Below are 21,809 nucleotides of genomic sequence, written 5' to 3'. Positions count from 1 at the left end.
GAGAGGTCTGTGCGCCATGTGGGACCCTCCTCCGGTGGCTGGGGAGCAGCCGGGGATCGAACCAGCGCCGCAGAGGCCGCGGGCAGCTTCGCAACCCAGCGCTCAACCGCTGCGCCACCGGGGAGGCCCTATCCAGTTTGTTCTAATGCCATTTGTTGAAAAGATTATCTTTCTTCATTGTATGGCCTTTACTCCTTTGTCAAAGATCAGTAGTTTAGAATATATTTATATGGGTCTGTTTCTGGATTCTCTATTTTGTTCTGTTGTTCTGCTTGTCTGTCCTTTCACCAGTACCACACTGTCTTGTTTTTACTACAAGTTTATCAGTCTTTAAGTTGGGTATGTCCTCCAACTTTGTTCTCCTTCAGTGTTTTTTTTTTTTGTTTTGTTTTGTTTTTTTGCTAGTCTGGGTCTTTTGCTTTTCTGCAAAAACTGTAGAATCTGTTTATCAGTATCCACAAAATAACTTGCTGGGATTTTGATTCGTATCAGCATTAAATCTGGAGATTTGGAAAGAACAGACATCTTGACAGCATTGAGTCTTTCTAGTTATGAATATGGCCTATCTCTCACTTACTTAGGTCTTTGTTTTCATTCATTAGCTGTAGCTTCTTTTCATGATGTTCTTTCTCAGGTGGAAGAAGTTCCCCTCTATTCCTAGTTTGCTGATTCCCGCCCCCCCAATATTTTAATTTTCTTTTTCTTTCCCCTCACCACCATCCCTTATATCCTCTTTATTATTTCTCCTTTCCCCTTGTCTCATAACCTCAGAAACTTTACATCATTTACTAGTATCCACTAATTTTCATAAGTATTTTGCTTTGTTGACTCATCCATGTGTAAAATCCATTGTATCTTTGGCATTCTGACTTCCTTTGCTATAAGAATTCCTTCAAAATCCTCCCATTTTGCTGTAAATAGCAACATTTTATTTTCCTATGATTGAATTATATTCCATTGTGTGGTTATACCATGACTTTTAAACCCAGTCATTCCCTTTCAGAAGGCACATAGATTGTTTTAATGTCCTATATGTTGTGCATAATGTTGCAATAAACATGATAAAGCATATGATTTTTCAAGTTTTTGGCTTTACATTCTTTGTGTTGATGGATACTCAAGACTACTATTGCTGGGTCACATGGTATTTCCATTTTTACTTTTTAAATTTAAGTCCAGATTGCTTTCCATAATGGCTAAATCAGTAAAATTCCCAAAAGTGTTAACAGGTTTTCTCTTTCCCCAGTACTCTCCACTACTTGTTGATTAGGGTTCTTTTTAGTATGTGCAGTTCTTGTGTGTATGATATATCTCATTGTGGCTTTTATCTGCATCTCTTATTGAAATTGATGATTAAATTTTTCCATGTGTTTATAAGCTTGGATATCCTCTTTGGTCATTAATTGTCTTATTTAGATCTGTTGTTCATTTATTACTTGGGTTGTTTGGTTTTTTTATTGTTGAATTGCATATCTTAACTCTTAACCCCTTGTCAGCTATGTAATGTGTAAATTTTTTTCTCCCATTTAGTAGGATGTCTTTTTTTTTTTTTTGAAAGATTTATTTATCTATACAAGCACTGGGGTACAGGCCAGAGGCACGGGAGGCTGAGAGAACTCACCAGAGACAGAGCAGGGAGCAGAACAGGCAGAAGGACCGAAATACACTGCCGAGGGGAGCAGCGGGCAAGACAGGAGAGGTCTGCCACGCCATGTAGGCATCTCCTGGCCCACCGGGAATCGAACCGGCGTTGCAGAGGCTGCGGACAGCTTCACAGCGCCGCACTCAACCCCCTGTGCCACTGGGGAGGCCCTAGTAGAATGTTTTTTTAACTGTCTTGTATTTTCTGTCAATGTATAAAATAGCCTTTGAATTTGAGAGTTTATTTTACTTACCATAGGGGTTTATTCTTGAAAAAAATCTTTATCGTTGATGTGATGAACATACCACCAGTGTTTTCTGCTATATATTTTATTGTTGCAGGTCTTTTATCTAAATCTTTAATCCATTTGCAATTTACATTTGTGCATAGGGACAGAAAGTGACCCAACTTCATTCTTTAACATGTGACCTTCCAGTTGTCCCAGCATTCTTTATTAAAGAGACTCTCTTCTCGCCATTGCATCATCATGGCTTGCTTTATCATATCTTAAGTACTGATATGTATGTGAATTTATTTTTGGTTTTCAATTCTATGTTATTGATCCATATATCCATGATCCATGTATCTATTTTTATATTTTTAAGCTTTCTGTGTAATTTGAAGTCAGGTAATGTGATACATCAATTTCTCTCCTTTTATATAAAAGGATTGCTCTTGCCATTTGAAACCTTTTATCTCTCTCTGTAATTTTCAATATTATGTTCAATTTCTTAGAAGAATATTATTAATATTGTTGGTATTTTGATGTGGATTGCATTAAATTTATATATTGATTTATGTAGGATAGTCATTTTGATTATATTGATTTTCCCTATCCATGAACATCAGATGTCTTTCCATCTCATTAGATTACTATCTAACTGCTTTAAAAATTTTGTAGTTTTTGTTGGATAGTTCCTTCACCTCCTTTATTAGGTTAATTCTGAAGTATTTGATTCTTTTAGAAGTGATTTTGAATGGACTTAATTTCTTATTGCTCATTGCTTATATATATAAAATGCTTTTGATTTTTATGTTTTTATTTTGTAATATGCCATTTTGCTATATAAATTATTTCTTTCAGCTTTTTATGAATATTTTGGGTTTTCTCTATGTACTATATTGTGTGTAAATAGTGGTAGTTTCACTGCTTTTCTAACTTGAATTCCTTTTATTTGATTGTTATTTGGTTACTATAATGAAAACCTCTATACAATATTAAACAAGAGTGGTGGCAGGGGTCATCTTTGTCTTGTTCCCTATCTTAAGAGGAAAACTTTCAGTTTTTCATCATTACATATTCATACTGACTTTTGGTTTATGATATATTGCCTTTATTATATTGAGGTAGGTTCCTCAATAATGACACAGGAGTAGTACAACCTATAAGAGGAAAGGGTGGGCCTCCCTGGTGTTGCAGGGGGTTAAGAACAGCACTATGAAGCCACTGCAGCACAAGTTCAATCCCCGCCCAGCCAGGGAGCAGCCTACATGGAGCAACCCACATGGTGCAGCAGACCTCTCCTATCTTGCCCCTGCTCCCCTCAGCATGTATTTCAGTCAGTCTGCCTGTTCTGTTCCCCACTCTGTCTCTGGTGAATTCTCTCAACCTCCACACCTCTGCCCTGTACCCCAGTTCTTGTATGCATAAATAAATCTTTAAGAAAAAAGAGAGGAAAGGTAACTGCTGTGCATAGCCCCCAACAGTTGTTGACTTAGGCATATGCTAACATTGGGGAAATCCTGAGACCACTGGATGAGGGGGTGCACAAGATGGCACCCAGAATGGAGGGTGCACTGTTGGGGAGCTGCAGGAGTGGGGGTGCAGAGCAACAATTACCAGCTTGAGCCTGAGGTTCTCAATATAGAATACCTGGAGCCTGAATAAGGGAGAAACAGGTCAGAGCATTTGGATCTCCTCATAGAAGAGGTCACTAGCAAAACCCAGGTGAGATATTCAAAACACTTGCCAGTCCCTACCCCAGGACCAAAATAAAAACAGCTAAGGAATTCTTGAACAAACTGAGCGCAAATACCTGTCAATAACAGTAGCAAACAATCCAGGATAAGGCTCTGTGCTGGAAAAGAAAAGATAATAACTCCTGGCATATGACTCAATATAAACTATAGCCCATGCATGGTGCTACATCTAGTGCTTGTAAATGGCCCATAGTCAAAGTGGACACAAGACACACTAAGATTGAGGAGCTGGCATGAAGAGGGGATCACTGTGAATCACCACAGAATTCTGGTATCAAAGCACAGTAGGAAGCTTGAATTCAACAAACAAGAAGCAGTAAGAAAGTAACTTGATTTATAATTGTTTTAAGAAGATTTAACATATCTTGGAAGTAACCTAACCAAGGATGTACTTGATGAGAACTACATGATGACACTTAGGGACTTTGATTTTGACATAAGGAGATGGAAGGATATCCCATGCTCAGGGAGAATCAATATGATCAGAATGATTATCTGCCTAAAATGATATATAAATGTAATGTAATTCACATCAAAATACCCCAATTTTTTTCCAAAGAAATTGGAAAAAAAGTTGAAATTTATATGGAATCCCAAAAGACCTTAAATTTAAAACTCAACCTTGAGCAAAAAGGAGAGGAATGAAGAGTATCACATTACCTGGCTTCACATTTTATTATAAAGCAACAGTACTAAGAACAATGTAATATTGGCACAAAATAGATACATGAATCAATGGAATAGAATCTAAAGCCCAAAAATAAACTGTGTACCTACCAGTACCTAATCTATGATAAAGTAACAATGACATGATATTGGGAAAGTACAGTTTATTAAATGGCACTGGGAAAGTTGGAAAGCCACACATCATTTTACAAAGAATTTGGATAACTCACCCTATACCCCAGAACAAACTCCCAATGGAAAGACTTGTGACAAGAAAATACATAGAGGAAAATGCTGGTGATACAGTCCATGATATTGCAGATGAAGATATTTTTTGTGAATTGACCCTTATGGTGAGGAAACAGAAAAAAATAAAAATTTGGATTACCTCAAATAAAAAAGTTATACAGTAAACGAAAATACAAGTTGATGAAAAGGACCCTATTGAATGAAAAAAAAGTATTTACGCAACATAGAAGTCATACGGGATTATATGAAAAGCTCATGCAATTCAATAATTAAAAAAACAACCTATTTAAAAAGTGGGCATCAGATATGAACAGATTATCCACCAAGTAGTATATTCAGAAAGCCAGTATACATGAAAAAATTCCTTAATCATTTCTAATAAGACATTCAAGTTAAAACCACAATGAGATACCATCTCACATCCATGTGAATGGACGATATTAAGACCTCCAAAAGGTATTGGGGAGGATGCTGACAAAAAGGAATTACACCTGGTGGAAATGTAAAATTGTGCAGCCATTATGGATATGTTCCACAATAGTCAAAGTAGCATTATTTGCAATTACTAGGACAGGTAAGCAGCCTCAGTGTCCATCAGTGGGTGATTGGATCAAGAAGTGATGTATCCTCACATGCAATACTATGTAGCCATGAGAAAGAATGTAACTTTTAAAAAATGTAGGGTGTTAGCAAGAATTAGGTGTAGTATAGCAATTCAGAACATAGTAGACAATTTGGTAGTGTAAAACACTTAAAAAACCAATGGAAGTCAGAAAACACCATGAAAACACTGACGGTAAAATGATGGGGGACAGAAAGGTGCAAGAGGATATAAGGGATGGCATTGGGTAAAAATTAATTTAAAAAAATGTTGATAAAGCACAATGTCAGATGACACACAAATAGAACAACAAAGAGACAAAAAAATGAAAATAGTGTAAGAATTTTATAGTGTAGAATTTATTTGTAAAGCCATCTGACTCCATGCTCTTGTTTTTGGGAAGATTTTTTTTAATGGTTCTTCCATTTCTGTTCTTGCGATCATTTTTTTCGACTCTTCTGTTTCATTCTACTTCTGTCTTGGTAAATCAATTGATCTAGAAATGTGTCCACTTTAAGATTATCAGATTTATTGGCATATAATTATTCATATTAATCTCTTATGATCCTTTGTATTTTTATGCCATATGTGGTAATTTCTCCTCTTTAATTTCTTGATTCTGTTCATTAATGTTTTTTCTCTTTGTTAGCCTAGCTAGAAGTTTACCTTATTTTTATCTTCTAGAACAACCAATTCTTAGTTTCATTGATCTTTTATGTAGTCTTTTTGGTCTCTTGTTTCTCATTTTTATTATTTCATTTTACTAATTTTTGCCTTTGTTCATTTTTTTCAAGTTGTTTTAGATGTAGTGTTAAATTGTTTTGGTGTAATTTTTCTTGCTTCTTAATGTGGGCCTGTCTGCTATTGCTGCATCCCATCAGTTCTGGTAGCTTGTATCTTACTTTTTATTAGTCTCAAGGTATTTTGATATGTTTTAGTTTCCTCTTTTATCCATAGCTATTAAGTGGCTTTTGTTTACTCCCCAGGTACTTATAGTTTTTTGTTTGTTTTATATGATTGATTTCTTGCTTTATGGCATTATTGTCAGAAAGAGTACTTAATATGATTTTATTCTTTTGTTTGTTGACAGTTGCCTTGTCTCCCAACATATGGTCTATTCTTGAAAATGTTCCATGTGTGCTTGAAAAAAATGTGAATGCAGTGACTTTTAAGCGGTGTGTTCTGTAGATATGTTACATTTATTTGCCCTCACTTACGGCTGTTGCTCTCCTTACTCACTGTGCTTGACCTTTAAATAAATATAAGTGGGGTATTAAAATCCCCTTGTATTTTTGTGTAATTGCTAAAATCTCTTTAGTTCTTTTTGTAATTGTTTTATGTATCTTAGTCCTTTATCATTTGGTGCATATATATTTTTGAGTGTTATTTTTTTCTGTATTAAACCCTTAATTATTTTGTAATATCCAATTATTTCTTACTATTTTTTTTAAATTGGAAGCCTGCTTCATCTAAGTATAGGTGTTCTGTTTTTTATTACTATTTTTCTTGTGTAAATTGTCTTTCAACCTTTAAGTTTGTTGTTGTCTCTATGGTGAGATTGGTTTCCTATAAACAACAGAAGGTTGCGCTTTGTTTTGAAATCCATTCTCCTACTATATACCTTTCAGCTTGTAAATTCAATGCATTTACATTTAAGGTAATGTAACTTGTACCTATATAGTTACAAGTGCCAATTTTCACAGGTTGGATTTTTGCCTTTGCATTTTAAATTTTTTGCCATTTTTATGTTTCTTTTAGGTTCCATTTTAATTCTCTTATGTGTTAATTGTATTGATTTTTGTTTGAAGCTTCTTCTAGGGTAGTATATGATGGATGGGCTATTTGTGAGACCTGTTGAATGGTTTGGTTTCAAAGTCATTGTGATAGGCCATTTTGTTACTCTCTTCCCCTTCCTCCATATTATATAATTTAAGTGTTTATTACCATTATTTATTTTTGTTTTGTTGCTTCAAAATAACCTTCTTCAGTATTTCTTTCATGTGTGGCCTGGTGTTGATAAATTCTTTTAGTTTTTTCTTTTCAGTGAAGCTCTTTACCCACTCATATGTTTTGAATGTTCATCTTGCAGATGAAAGCATTCTAGGTTGGAAATGCCTTTCTTAGAGTAATTTACATTATTCTGATTACTCCTGCTTTGATGACCCTTTATGGGTTACCCCTTTTTCTTGTGAGTTCTTAATATTCTATCCTTATCATTGGCTTTTAACAGGTTTATAATAATTTGTGTTAGATCTGTCTTTTTTTTTAATATTTTATTTTATGTAATTCTTACATCATTTTTCATTTTTGTACAATGTAGGCATTTTCATTTTGGTTATATTCCCCATACAATTGCACCCTCCCTTATTTTGACCCTAATCCTTCCTGTCCCACCCCCCCACCTCCGCCCCGTAGTGTCTCTCTGGTTCATAGTTGATTTTGATTTTTACTTTGTATTAATTAGCCTTTTCCTGGTCCTTTATGTAGATTTTTTTTAAATTCCTGCTATGAGTGAGATCATCAGTATTTTTCTTTTTCTTTCTGACTTATTTTGCTGAGCATGATCCCTTCTAGTTCTATCCATGTTGCTGCAAACTCCATGTGTTATTATTTGTTTGCTAATCTTTGGCTCTTAGATTGGGATCTGTGATTCTTCTACCATGTTTGCATGGTTTTCAGAAGTTATTTCTTTAAATACATTTTCTGTGCCTTTCTCTTTTTCTTCTTCTGCTGGGATCCCCATGATACAGATATCTCTCTTTAGCTTATCCAAGAAGAACTCTTATACTATTCACTAAGCATTGTTACAGCTGTTACCTTGAACTCCTCCTCGGAATATTCCAAGGTTCTTTCATGCCAGCATTTGGAATATGTTCTGTTCATATTCAGTTGTTATAGTTGTAGTAGTGATATTCTTTTAGACTGCTGCCTTTGTACCTGTTCAGGTGCTGAATAACAGCTCCCAGTGAGGGGTAGTAGGTAGAAAGGAACTTGGGCAGTAGAGTACTAAGAGGTCATGTCTAGTTAGCCTCAAGGATTCAAACTTCCTACTGTTGTATGGGTACCAGTGTTTTATGATCGGGATCTACAGTGATCCCCTTCTTTAGCCCAGCTCCCCCACTCAAGTGTCTTGTATAGTCTCATGATAGTCCCAACCTTTAGGCTTTGTTTGAGCACTGGAAAGCATTGTTGAATATGGATTGCAGTTGAGACAGAGCCAGTTGAGATAAATCTGGGTGTTGTTTTGCTTTCTTTTCTAGTGAAGAGCCATATTCTAGAGTGCTTACTTCTGTTTTACAGATCCAGGTATTTAAACTTTGGTTAGTGAAAGCATTCAATTATTTTTTCAGTTTTGGCCTTGGTTGGGGGGTGTGTGTGGTGGTGGTAGGTGTTTTGGATATCACACTTTTGGGGTACAAATAGTAACTTTGTCTTTTAGGAAAACACAAGTGATATATCCTGGTTCCTTCTGCTTTTCTGGCTTCAGCTCTTCTATATTGGGAGACTCATACAAGCCAGTGATGATCATACTGCACCCCTGCTCTTAAACTTTTCTAGTAGTATACCCTATGTTCTGGACACCAACTCTGTATCCCCTTATCCAGTGCTGGGCTCCACTGTTGGCAGTGTGGGTATGTACATCTGAGTCAACAATTGTAGGATAGTCCCTTTGGGCAGCCACCACTCCCTCTTATGCATTGTACTGACACAGTTCAATTAATGTTATTCCTACCTCTTTCTATCAGACCATTTTTCCTGGTATGTGTGTATATATATATATATACTCACACAGTAGTCATCCAATATCTTTCAAGGGTTATTGACGTTGTTTGATGTGTTTGTTGAAATTTGTTGAAATTTTTTCTTCTATGTTGATGAGAGATTCTAGTTTGTCCTTTCCTTATAATGTCTCTCACCTGTTTTGGGGAATTGGAGTAAAACTGGCCTCATAAGATGAGCTAGGGAAAATGTTCCTTCTCTCTTCGTGAAAAGATTGTAGAGAATTGGTAAATTTTTGGTTGCATTTCCCATGAACCCATCTGGAACTGGTGCTTTTGGTTTTGCAAGGTTTTTAATTATTGATTCAATTTCTTTAGTAGATATAGGCCTGTTCAGATTGTCCATTTGACTTACATTTTTGAAATAGATCTTTTAAAAAAACATGTAGGAATGCTTAATAAAGGAAATTTGGAAAGAAAAGTAGAAAAAGGAACAAAATCAACACAATTTCCAATAAGAAATGATGTGTTTTCCATTATGAGTGTTCTATGGTTTCACAGTTACTATTCTTATTTCTATAAGTAGATAGTGTTTGTGATGATATGCCTCCAATGTATCATTAGAATACTTGACACGAGTTAATATGGAATGTGATGAATTACCTCAACATTTACACCGCCTGTGACACCAACACTAAAATTCTCCATCATTCGTGATATGATTCTAGTTTGTATTATTTCGTTGTTTCCCAACTTTAGCTCTATTCCCAGTTTTCTGTAGCCTACCACACTATTGTCTGTTTTTATTGGCATAGTTAACAATGGCTTATTGTTGTTCATCAGTTGAATTCCATTTCCTCAGCTTAACTTTTGAGTTCCTTCATGAGCTTGCCATGGATAGACTGTCCTTATAGTCTTATATCTTTGTAGGTATAGGCCCATGAGTTGTGCCAGAAGATCTTCCCCACATGCCATGTTATTTCTGCCTTGGTACCTTGTCTTTTTGTGTTCTTTCTCTAGCCTGAAATGCTTTTATTTTTGTTTTCCAGCTAAATGAAAATGGAGGTTAAGTTTAGTTATACCTATATAAACAATCCTCCCTTCTTCTAAACAACTTTATTTATTGTACAGTTTACATACCATTAAGTTCAATTGTTCTATGAGCATTGGTGTTAGGACATTTACATCACTCCAAAAAGATCTCACATTTTCATGTATGGTTAGTCCTGCTGTCATATCACAATCATTTAAGCTGCTTCTGCCTCTATAGGAATATTTGCCTTTTTGGATAATTCATGTAAATAAAATTATATGATATGTAGTTTTAGCATCTATTGTCTTTCACTAAGCAAAAATGTAGACATAGGAAATTTTGCTATCCATTCATTACTTGATGGACATTTGCATTTCTGCTTTTTTGGCCTCCGTAATTCTGCTATGAACATTGACATAGACACTTTCGTGTGGACATGTTTTTATTTCTTTGGATTGATACCTAGCAGTAGAATTGTTAGGCCAAGGTAAGTTTATGCTTAAGTTAGTTGGTAGTTTTAAGAAACTACCAAACTGTGTTCCCAAGTGCCTTTGCATCCATTTTGCATTCAGCAATTTGTGAATGTTCTAGTTTCTCCGCATCTTCACCTCGTAATTCTTTCTTTTTTAAAAGACTCAAACCTGCATCTATGCTTTTCTCTTTTTGTCCTATTGAGAGTCTTTTTTAAATTGAATAATTTATTTATGTAAGTTTCAGGGGTTCATCACTGAGAATCACCATGTTCATTGCTACTACTTTAAATTCATCAGTAAAAAGTCCATACCCATCATTCACCATCTTATCTTCTTGTGGTGGTTTTCCCCCATATTCTCTCTTTCCAGACATTTTACAAACTACTTCTCTAAGCATCGATTATAGCTCAAATGTATGTCTTCTTAGAATTTGTAGTTGATTTTATCAAGGCATGTTTAAATATTGAGGTATTTATTCTACTTTTTTCCTAATAAAATGGTAGTATTTGGGACCAAAGTAGAAGTTGAATTTTTCCCTGTTTATTATATTCTTTTTGTTTTATGATGACTTTGTTGCATATTTTTTTGTGTGTATTTAGTTAGTACAAGAGTATTTTGTACTAAATTCCCTAATGTATCCGTTTAATGATACCAGTTTTAAGTATCAGTTTAATGATAGTAAACTCCAAAAGACTGTTTATTAGTTTGGACTTGAGTGTTGAATTGCTACTTATTACTAAAATAAGTATCAGTTTAATGATAGTAAACTCCAAAAGACTGTTTATTAGTTTGGACTTGAGTTTTGAATTGCTACTTATTACTAAAATATTTGGTTTGGCCACTATTTGAAGAGGTAAACAAACCAAAATTCAAAACAATTCAAAATATTCTGACTCAGAGTCCCAATTTAGTCACTATGACAAGTTGTTTTACCTCCTTGACCTTCATGTTTTTGCCTATGAAACAGAGTAATAGTTAGGGTGCCATAATAGCAGTAACTTAAAGTTGCTGTGAGAGCAACACAGACTGGTTCCTGGGATGAACTTTGCGTTTTCTAACTTGCTTCATAAATGCTAAATATTGCTGTTGTTATTATACAGGCATTTGACATTCAAAGAGCTTCTAGTACAAAGAGTACAATAGAATTTTATATTAACTTTTGTCTGGGAGTTTTTCCAACTGTTTTATTCTTCATATGTCTTGTATTCCTGAATACTTCCTTTATTTCTTGGCATGGCTTTTCCCTGTTTTCTTGGACTGTTGATGATGAGATTGCTGTTTACTTGATCATTATCATTAGGGTTTACTGAAAAAACAAATTTGTAGGCTACATAAAAAGCAGAAGGGGATATTGTATGTGAAATATTCACCTAAAATATCAGAAATATCTAGTAAATATTTTCCTGTTTAATGAACTCATTAGCTATTACCTTTGCTTGGGCTGTCTGAGCAGATATGTTTATTGGTATCTCACTTAAATGCGGAGCTTAGTTTGTTATCCATTTAGAGAGAGGTTTTGTTATTCTGAGATTGGAATCTCCACATATGGAGATATATGCAATCTCTACATCCCCTCCAAGTTAACATTTTTGAAGATATTAAAAATAAATGTAATTGAAATAAATAAACCAGATTTTCTTTATAAACAAGTAGCTGTTTAATCTTTTTAAGTTTTATTTTCAATATGAAAGATCACATGTAATGAAGCATAGTTAAATCCTATTACTATAACACATAAACCAGGCCTATTTCAGATTTATGGTAAGGCTAGGAAAAATATACTCTGGCATTTATATAGCTATCATTTTAATGTTAATAAAAATTAAGGTTGACATATGCTAGTTATGAGGACATTTTTTAAACATCAAGGAGTCTCTCTACAGTTGTCAGAAACAACTGTTGAAAGTGTTCTTGGATTTTTTTTCATTTAAATCATTTTTATTAAACATTGAGGTATTTGCCTTTTCTTATTCTCTCCCCAAAGTTCATGCTGGCCTTTGGGATCAAAGTAAAAATGCAGTCTTTCCCTTCAAATTTTATTTTGCATTTTTCTGATAGACTTTGTGATGTATTTATTGCCTAACCTCAGTTATTCAGCCCATTAGGAAGTTCACAGCTGAAATTGCTATATTGGTATATTAACTTTATTCCAAGCTTTCCTTACCATTAATACTTATATACTTAATTATTATATTGTGCTATTTGTACTTCTTATGCCTCTTAAGCAGGAAATATATAGTCTATTATGGTATAACATGATCTATTATGGTATAACATGACAAACATTACTGAAAGTGCATTTGAAATGCTGGGCAACACAACTACAAAGATTGTGAGAGAAATTGGATTTTGGAACAAAATTCAAACACTTTTTCATTGACACATTTAATAAAAGATGGAAATCTAATAAAAGACATCCTAGGGTTTTACACAAATAAAATAATTCAGAAATACATCGATTGTACAATAAATGATATTTTTATATGGAAAAAGACCTCATTTGTGAACTCCAAAAGGATTACAGCTTTTGAGTTATTATGAAGTGGTAGAAGAAAGGTAATCTGAAATAGAATGGAAAAGAGTAACACTAGTTAATAATGAGTGAGGCTGATAACACTAGAATGAACTGCAATTGCTACTGAATGTTTGAACTATCTGCATTTTATGTATGGCTTGGTTTAGTGAACCTGGTTCTAGTTTTCTCTACTCACTTAGCTTTTTTCCTACATTGTATCATGCAAAACCAAAATTGACATTAGTATTATGTTTAATTACCACCTGATACATCTGTTGAATTGGAACAAATTTGTTTTTCAAAGTAAGCGCTACAGCGGGACTAACTATATGAATAAGTACACATCTTGGAATTAATATATATCTAAAGGTGGAATTAGAGAAGGTAATTAACTTTTTATCAAAGAGCATGTCATCACTTCCTGCTTTTTTCCACATGATTCACATATTACTGGAAAGTCCAAATGACCACAGAATATTTTGTTTATAGGAAACTACATTCTTAATTATGTGGCATCACAACCCAAGCTGGCTCCCTTTGTCATCCAAGCGCTAATTCAAGTTATTGCTAAAATCACTAAGTTGGGGTGGTTTGAGGCTCAGAAAGACCAGTTTGTCTTCAGAGAAATTATTGCTGATGTGAAGAAGTTTCTTCAGGTAAGGCATTATTACATTATTATAAGATCACTAGTTGCTTTTTAATGGGTCTAGAAAACTGCTTTTTTTAAAAAAAGCTATATGGTTTTGTGGCTACCAGCCATATTAATTGTGATTTATTATTTATATCCTGGGTCCTTTATTTTTGCTGCCAATAAATTAGGATACCATCATGTAAATCCCAAACCAGAAGAATGTGAATTGTATTTTTTTAATTTTAAAAATATATTTTGTCATTTCTGACATGTGTGTCCATGTACTATACACATAAAAAGCATATTGGCATTTTTCACTTATCTAATTTAAACTCATTACATCTCTGTAAAGTGGATTTCATTTTGTAAATGAGAAAACTGAGGCTTAGAAAAGTTATTTGCATAAGGTTACACAGTGACCCAGTAAAGCACAAAACTAGCACATCAATGTGTAGTCTAACAAGAGAATATATTTTTAATAGAGTTTTGTATTATACCACATTAACTATATGTGTTTCATAAGAATGTTGTAAAACCTAAGTGGTTAATGATTTAATTTGCACAAATGCATATATTTGGACTGCAAGAAAAAGAGAAAAATGCAAGAGGACACTAATTTAAATTGTGCCAGCGATTCTACTTGCTATTCCACAAAATGATTGTATATTCTAGGATGAGTGTACTATAGGAAACCTAAATCAGCAATTTCCTATTCCTGAATCGCTCGTAGGGATAACCATGGTCATCATCGTCAGTATGATTCAGCTATTTAAAGATGTGTGTATTTTTATACAACCACCAATAATTGTAAGGAAAGTACTTCAGTTGGTGCTCTGCTGAAGAAGCAGTGATCTGTTATAATTCTGGAGCTAAAATTGGAAGTTTGAGTAAAAGATGGTTCAGTGTTGGCTTATTGAAATTGTGGGCATTTTGAATTTTATGAGATAAGATTTCTTATATAGTAACTTCAAGATTAATTTAGTCCCTGTGTTAAGATTTAATTCCATCATATAGTACAGTGCTGGTAACTTCAGACTATGAAATACTAGACTGTGTTTCTTTTCTTTTTGTTCATGTTGTTAAAACTTTGATTAACGAATATTTGATCATCTAAAACTTCACAGGAATAAGTGCATTTTTAGTCTTGAGGACACCTGCCTTGGGTAAAAGGAATAGTTTATTCAGAAACAGATAGGTTTCATACTTGTAATTTTGGCTAACACAATAACATCGTTCCCTGGTCATTTACTAAGATTGCACACAGCTCATCAAAAATCATTACTGTGAACAAGAATAAACTTCACAGTTCTTTTAAATTATAATCAAGGTTGAAAACCCAGTGGAATGAAAGCATTCTTGTTGGGGCTGATGTTTCTCAAGCTCTCTTTTCTATGACTGGTGGGTTGAGCTTAAGTTAGGTCTCAGTGACTTGTCACTTTTGTAAGACCAGAAAAAACAAAATATTTTTATCTTCAGAATTTATTATAGTATCACAAAAAAGCACTTGATCTGGGCATATGGTTTAACCTATCCTTGAGTTATAAGAAAAGACAATTGACTCGAAATGTGTTAGTACTCTAAAGTAGTACCGCATGGCTCCTCTGTTATTGCAAGTCTTATTGCTACCACACTCCAAACATTTATGTGCCTCCTTTCTACATACATATTCAGGAGATCCTATTGGCATCTAGGGCAGTGCTACTCAAATTGTTGGTCATGGTAAGATAAGGAGTTTATGTCAGAATATAAATCAATGTGATTATCTTCTTCACTGAGAAAGTGCTGTGAAAAAAAATCGGTCAGTTGTACTAAACACTGTACTTGTTGACTTGACTGCTTTATATTCTGGTGTAAATTCTTTCATCTTGTCTTGGACCAGTACCAAACCATTCTTGGATTAAAATGAACTTTTCATACTACCAGCAGTTTCATGGGCTGGAAGCTAGTCAGGAAACCACACTTTAAGGAACATCAACCTAGTGTTAACAGAGGACGGATTCGTCATTAATAAGAAATCTGTAGCTCAAGTCAAACAGCTGAGATTGTTCTGAAAATACATAAAAAATTAAAATTTAAAGATTCTGGGTGTTTCTTTTCTTCTTTTTTGGTTGCCATTCAGAGATAATTTAACCTTAATTATACCAAGTGACCCAGAGTTAGTGGAATCTATAATGTTTGGAAGGAATGACCAATAAAAAAAATGAAGACTTGAAAAGATTATAATCTTTATCAGCCCTTTTGAAAATGATTACACTGCAATTGAATGTAACATTATTTTTATGCTTCTGGTATGATAGATTAGAGTGATTTGTTACATTGTATGTATAAAATCTGATTTTTGATTTCAAGGAAGTTGAAAACTGATTAATTTTAAAATATAGAAGTTATGAAACAGTGTGGCATGAACTGCTGTGCATTCTGTACCACATTCTGTGCTGTATTCACATGTGTACCCCAGTCCTTTGGACACTTTAGATGCCTTCATTATAGATACATAATAAAATTCATACCACATGCACTGTTAAATAACATTTAAAGGAGCTAAGTGGTCTCTGATATTAGAGGAACTTAAATTAGTTCCTGAGACATTTGTTAACTGTTGATTGAAGTAACCTTCAAAAAATGTATAGAGCTGAAAAACGTTTTTGTTCATTCTTATATATGGCCTTATGAAAAATGTTAAACTAAATTCTTGTATTTTGAGACTTAGTTTTTTATAAATCCTACATGCTAAAGACATTTGTAGAGTATCATGCAGTTCTAAGGTAGGTGAGCTTTTTCCCACTCAACTCCGTATATCAAAATTTATCCATCAAAATATGAATTTGAAATTATTTTTATTTGTAGATGTCATAGTGATTTTATACATATTTTAATAGCTGTATTATTAAGAAAATGTGGTGTTTCAACATTTAATTACTTAAAAATACTACCTGGTTACATATTAAGAACCAATCACATGTTTCCACTTAGGCTAAACTTGGTTATTTTCTCCAAAGGGTACTGTGGAACACTGCATAATAGGAGTAATTATCCTTTCAGAATTGACTCAGGAAATGAATCTGGTAAGCCTTTCTTTTTACTGGGGACATGAAGTTTAAAAAGTAACGATGTTTCTTTGATGTAAAATCGTTATGTGGCATAAAACTGAATAGGCAAATCCTTTATTTGTAGGGGAGGTATCTGTCATTGGTGGGATAATTAAGTATTGAAACACTTTCATTGTCATTGAAAATAACAGCAATAATAGCAGGTGCTGCAATGAACAGGAAATTAGACATGGTACTGGCCCTTTGGCAGTGGAGAATTGTCTTTCTGTTCTTTGTATACAGTAATATACTATCCATAAGAAAGAAATTAGATGCAAAAAAAGAAACAAACCACATCACTTACAAATAAAAGACATACAGTTTGGTGAATAGATGCTCAACAATGGTACACAGCAGGACCCATTAAAGAACAGGTTGCTTGGCACTTTGCCACTTGCTAACATAGATTTTTATCCTGCTCAGTAAAAGTTGCCTCCCCACAACAGTGCCTTTATGAGCTCAGCAGCTGAGCACATTGTCACCTGCTTCTGTTCACTTTTGTACTTGACATGCATCTAAACAAACAAAAACAGAACTTGGGTTTTATATGGAATAACTTTATAATAAAGGGGAATATAATGTTTATTTTTAAAAACTGCCATCATTCTGAATAATCTGTGTATGTGTGCACACACACATATATGTATGTGAAGAGAGATTGGATACCCAAGACCAGTTTCCAGTTCCCTTTGGAGGTACAGTATAGTCCCTGTGCATAAAACACACACACACTTACACATGCAACATAAATATTTTTTATGATGTTCAATCATGAATTAGAAAATATCTCTGGATTTGTTGTAAACATTTCTAAAATTCCATTTCTAAAATTTAAAGTGAGCTCTTTTACCAAGGCCTTTACCTCCATGGCTCCTCCACCCCAGAATCTGTAATGATTTATTGCCTTATATATGTGTGTCTGTATATACGTATGTATCTTCAAGACTAATGGTAATAGTACCTGGAAGGGATGGTGTGACATGGACTTTGGTTAATCTTCTTAAATTGTAAATATGTCTAAAGAACTATCACTTTCTTTTAAAATTTATATATATTTAAAAACAATTTTAGTATATGTGCTGCAGAAGCGAGCACAAAAAATAATTTTAATTACAAATATTTATCTCATGAAAGTGAAGAGAATAAAACAACCCCATGTAACCATCATCCAGTTTACACACTGTCAACTTTTTGTTCATCTTAAAACTAGCATTTTTATTCATTTCTTACTTCATAGCATGACAGACATACAGACCTAATGGGTAGTGATGATTTGCTGCATTTAGATTGCTTCTGAGAAAGGACTAGATAATGTGGAGTTCTAATAAAAATATGGTACAGAGATCAGCCAATTTTTCTTTTTTAATTAACTGTCTTAAAGTTGTGAGTACAGTACATAAACTTTTTTCACAACCATTTGATAATTAGTTGTCAGAATAATCTCAGAATAATTTAATGTATTTCTTGTAATAAAGGACATTCTCCTGCATAACCATTAAAATCAGAAAATTAGTATTAAAATTAAATTGCTATGTCACTATCCTCATACTCCATTCACATCTCACCATTTGTTTTGGAAAGGAACCATTTTAGAATTGTGCATCTCATTTATTTGATATGATTTATTAATTTTGATTAATTTGTGAAAAAAGCAGTCTTTCCCTCACTTTGATTACATTGGAACTTGTGAAGATTACAGACCAGCTGTATGTAAAGTGCCCCTCAATTTAAGATTGTCTGATACTTCTTCATTATGAGGTTCCCATCATGCCTGTTTGTCAGGACTATCTCAGGGTGATACTGTGGTTGCTGTGAGGAAGCATGTGATTGGATTGGTCATGACAAATGATGTTTGCTTTGATCACTTGATTAAGGTGGTCTCTACCAGGCTTCTTCAACTGTAGACTCTGAAAATACCCCATTTCATCATATCTTCAATTTATTCATTTATTTATATCAGTATGAGTTCTTGGTTTTCCTTTTATTTAATAGGCTATAGTTTGTTACTGACATTATATTTTTAATGTTTATATTTTCTCAGATTTGGCCATTAGGCCACCCTTTCAAGCTGGCTTCTGTGTCCATTTGACATTTACTTACTTTTTTTCCAATGTTTACTTACTTTCTGACACAAGATGTTTCAGGCTTCTCTTGCGTAGAATCAAGTACCTTTCAATAAAATCTCCAAGGTCCAAAGTGTGATTTTGACTTTATATGGTGGAAAAGATATGGCTTCTGTGGAGATATTTTACTCAACCTAATTTTATGGCACAGTTTAACTAGCATTCCTAAGCACTTTTAAAGAATGCAATAGAAAGATCTACATTGCATGATGAAAATCAAATATTAAAAATTGTCATATGTGAGCCAGGTAAATTCATTTATTATCAATGATAAGATTTATCTTTTTAAAAAGATCTAAGCTTGAGTTTTCTTAAAAGATAAGAGGATTACATTATCCAGCTGTTTTTTACAAGTCACATCTGTTCCTGGAGTACAGTCAACATGCAAGTATCAAGAAGTAAAATATCCTTTGCCTACATGGTGGAGGCATAGTTATGCAGTAAAAAATGAAAATGCAATTTATTTTGTCAAAAATTGGTTACTTAGCCAATAACCCAAGTAAAATAAACATATTGACCTTGAAGTTAAAGTAACACATGGATTTGTATTTAACTCTGTGGCTAACTATACAAACTTCCTAATGTCTTTAAACTTACATATCACTATCTGTAAAGAGAGGATGACATCTTGCATGATGGGTTGTGTTATGATTAACACAGGGCCTGATAAGTACAGGTGCTTAATAAACCCAAGGTTCTTCTCTCCTTGTTATAGATAGGATGGTGTAGGGAAAGGTTGGTCTCAGATGAATGTTCTCTTCTGTCAAAAGAGGGTATGTATCCACAGGTTAGTTCTGAGGATTAGATGAAATAACGTATAAGGAATATTTTATAAATGGCAGTTGTAATGCCGTATGCTAATATTCATTTGTATAAAGAAGTTTTTTGTTGTTGTGGAGGAAAGAATATGCTGGGTAAAGAGCTGTAGGAGAGACTGAAGTTTGATTTAAATGAAGGGAGGAGTGATAGAAATGCTAATTTATTTATTTATTTTTAATAATAAATTTTATTTTTATATTCCCCATACAATTGCAACCCCCTTATTTTGTTTTTGTTTTTTTTGGTTTTTTTTGTTTTTTGTTTTTTTTCTAGAAACAACCTTTATTGAGAGACATTCAAGGACAGTCAAAGGTTACATGGCATTTGTTGAAGTGAGGGGAAAGATATTACACAAAATTATCTTCTACCTCCTTCAGTCTTGAAATTGCGAGGTTTTTTTTTTTCCAGAAGTTGTCAATTTATTTATTTTTAATGTACTTTCTCTCATTTATGCAAATATTTTCTTTTCATAAACTTTTTTTTAATTAATAAATTTTATTTTTATATTCCCCATACAATTGCAACCCCCCCATTCTGACCCCAATCCCTCCCCTCCCGCCCCCCACCCCCCAAAAAGTGTCTCTGGTTCATAGTTTTTTGTTGATTTTGATTTTCACTTTCTTATAGTTATTCATTTTTCTGGTCCCTTATTTAAGTTTTCTAGATTCCTGCTATGAGTGAGACCATCTGGTATTTTTCTTTTTCTTTCTGGCTTATTTCGCTGAGCATGATCCCTTCCAGCACCATCCATGTTGCTGCAAATTGCATGTTTTTATCTTTTTTGAATGCTGAGTAATATTCCATGGTATATATGTACCACATCTTCTTGATCCAGTCATCTATTTTTGGGCATTTGGGTTGTTTCCAAAGCTTAGCTATTGTAAATAGTGCTGCTATAAACATAGGGGTGCAGGTGTTCTTTGGAATTGATGTTTCTGTGTCCTTTGGGTAAATACCTAGGAGTGGAATTGCTGGATCCTATGGAAGCTCTATGTTTAGTAGGTCCAGAAATCTCCACACAGCTCTCCATAGTGGTTGGACCAGTTTGCACTCCCACCAACAATGCTGAAGAGTTCCTTTTTCTCCACATCCTCGCCAACATTTGTTGTTGCTAGTTTTTTTAATATGTGCCATTCTCACTGGTGTAAGATGGTATCTCATGGTAGTTTTGATTTGCATTTCCCTGATTACAAGTGATGTTGAACATTTTTTCATATGCCTGTTGGCCATTTGCATTAGAAATGCTAATTTAAATCTTACATATTGGTTACAGATTTCAGTTACTACTTTCATAATCACTTTTGACGCATTATGTTTTGTGTTTCTATAAATAAATGTGGAGTTTATGTGTAGTCTAAATTTTATGATAGAACTTAGAGAAGTGTTAGATAATCAACTCTGAGCTACTTTTTTTCAAATCTATGAATATTAGCAGGAAAAAATAGTTTATTTTCCTCTTCCAAAGACCAGAAGAAATTCTGCATAAACTGTAGCCCATAGTGTTAATAGTTATTTGGGTATCAAATTTCAGCTTTATTTCCTATTTCCTTTGATAAGCAGAAATGTTAATGACATAGTTTTGACCATCTTACTATTTTTTAGTAGAGACTCAATAACTATTTTTAGTAAATTTACTCTTAAAAATTGTGTTACTAGCTAATAAAATACTGAGAGGTAACATAACTTTGCTAATATAATAAATTAGGTTTCTGATTATTCTTTCTGTCTTAGTTGACTTTTTTTAAAGACTACCAAGAATGTATAAGTCAATGACATAATTGATATGTATAGAAATACTATTTTTATATAGAAGAATTTTTCTGTAACTGATTCAGTTCGCTGATTCATAGAAAGTTAGAACGTGAGATTATCTCAGAGAGTTCTCATTATACAGGTGAAGTCTGAGAAACAGAGAAGTTGTTACTAGCCTGATGTAAAACATGGTTCATGGTGCTGGAGTTGATAATCTTAATATATATTTATAATCTGTGTTTACATTGCCTCTGATAGTGTGATCAATTCTGAGTTTTAATTTTGGAGTCAGTATGGTTTGTAGAAAGAGCTCTCAATAAAAACTGTCCAGAAATTTGCATTTTACATATAGCGTTGCCATTAGCTCTTGGTGTGATCTTAAATAAGTCACTTTCCCCAGTAGATTATTAAAAGTTCTCTTAACTCTACACTGTGTAATTCTTTAATCATGTGTAATTCTTTAATCATTATTTCTTTTACTTAGCAAATTTTTGCTTTCCTCTTTGCTAACTCTGAC

General features: G+C 33.7%; 1 protein-coding gene across 6 annotated transcripts in view; it reads left to right on the top strand.

The window, feature by feature from the left end:
* Positions 1-21,809, top strand: part of RANBP17 (RAN binding protein 17) — a 333,695-nt gene that overhangs the window by 13,726 nt on the left and 298,160 nt on the right. For all 6 annotated transcript variants that reach the window (XM_054691111.1, XM_054691110.1, XM_054691109.1 and 3 more), the window contains exons 4-5: positions 13,368-13,534; positions 16,509-16,574. In XM_054691111.1, coding sequence (XP_054547086.1) covers positions 13,368-13,534; positions 16,509-16,574 — 233 coding nt within the window. The remainder of the gene's footprint in view (positions 1-13,367; positions 13,535-16,508; positions 16,575-21,809) is intronic.

Source organism: Talpa occidentalis, unplaced genomic scaffold (genome assembly GCF_014898055.3).
Source record: "Talpa occidentalis isolate TD23 unplaced genomic scaffold, MPIMG_talOcc4v2.1 talOcc4.9, whole genome shotgun sequence".
In the NCBI taxonomy this organism is placed as follows: Eukaryota; Metazoa; Chordata; class Mammalia; order Eulipotyphla; family Talpidae; genus Talpa; species Talpa occidentalis.
Note: the sequence above shows the minus strand (reverse complement) of the source record. Positions and strands in the feature narration are given on the sequence as shown.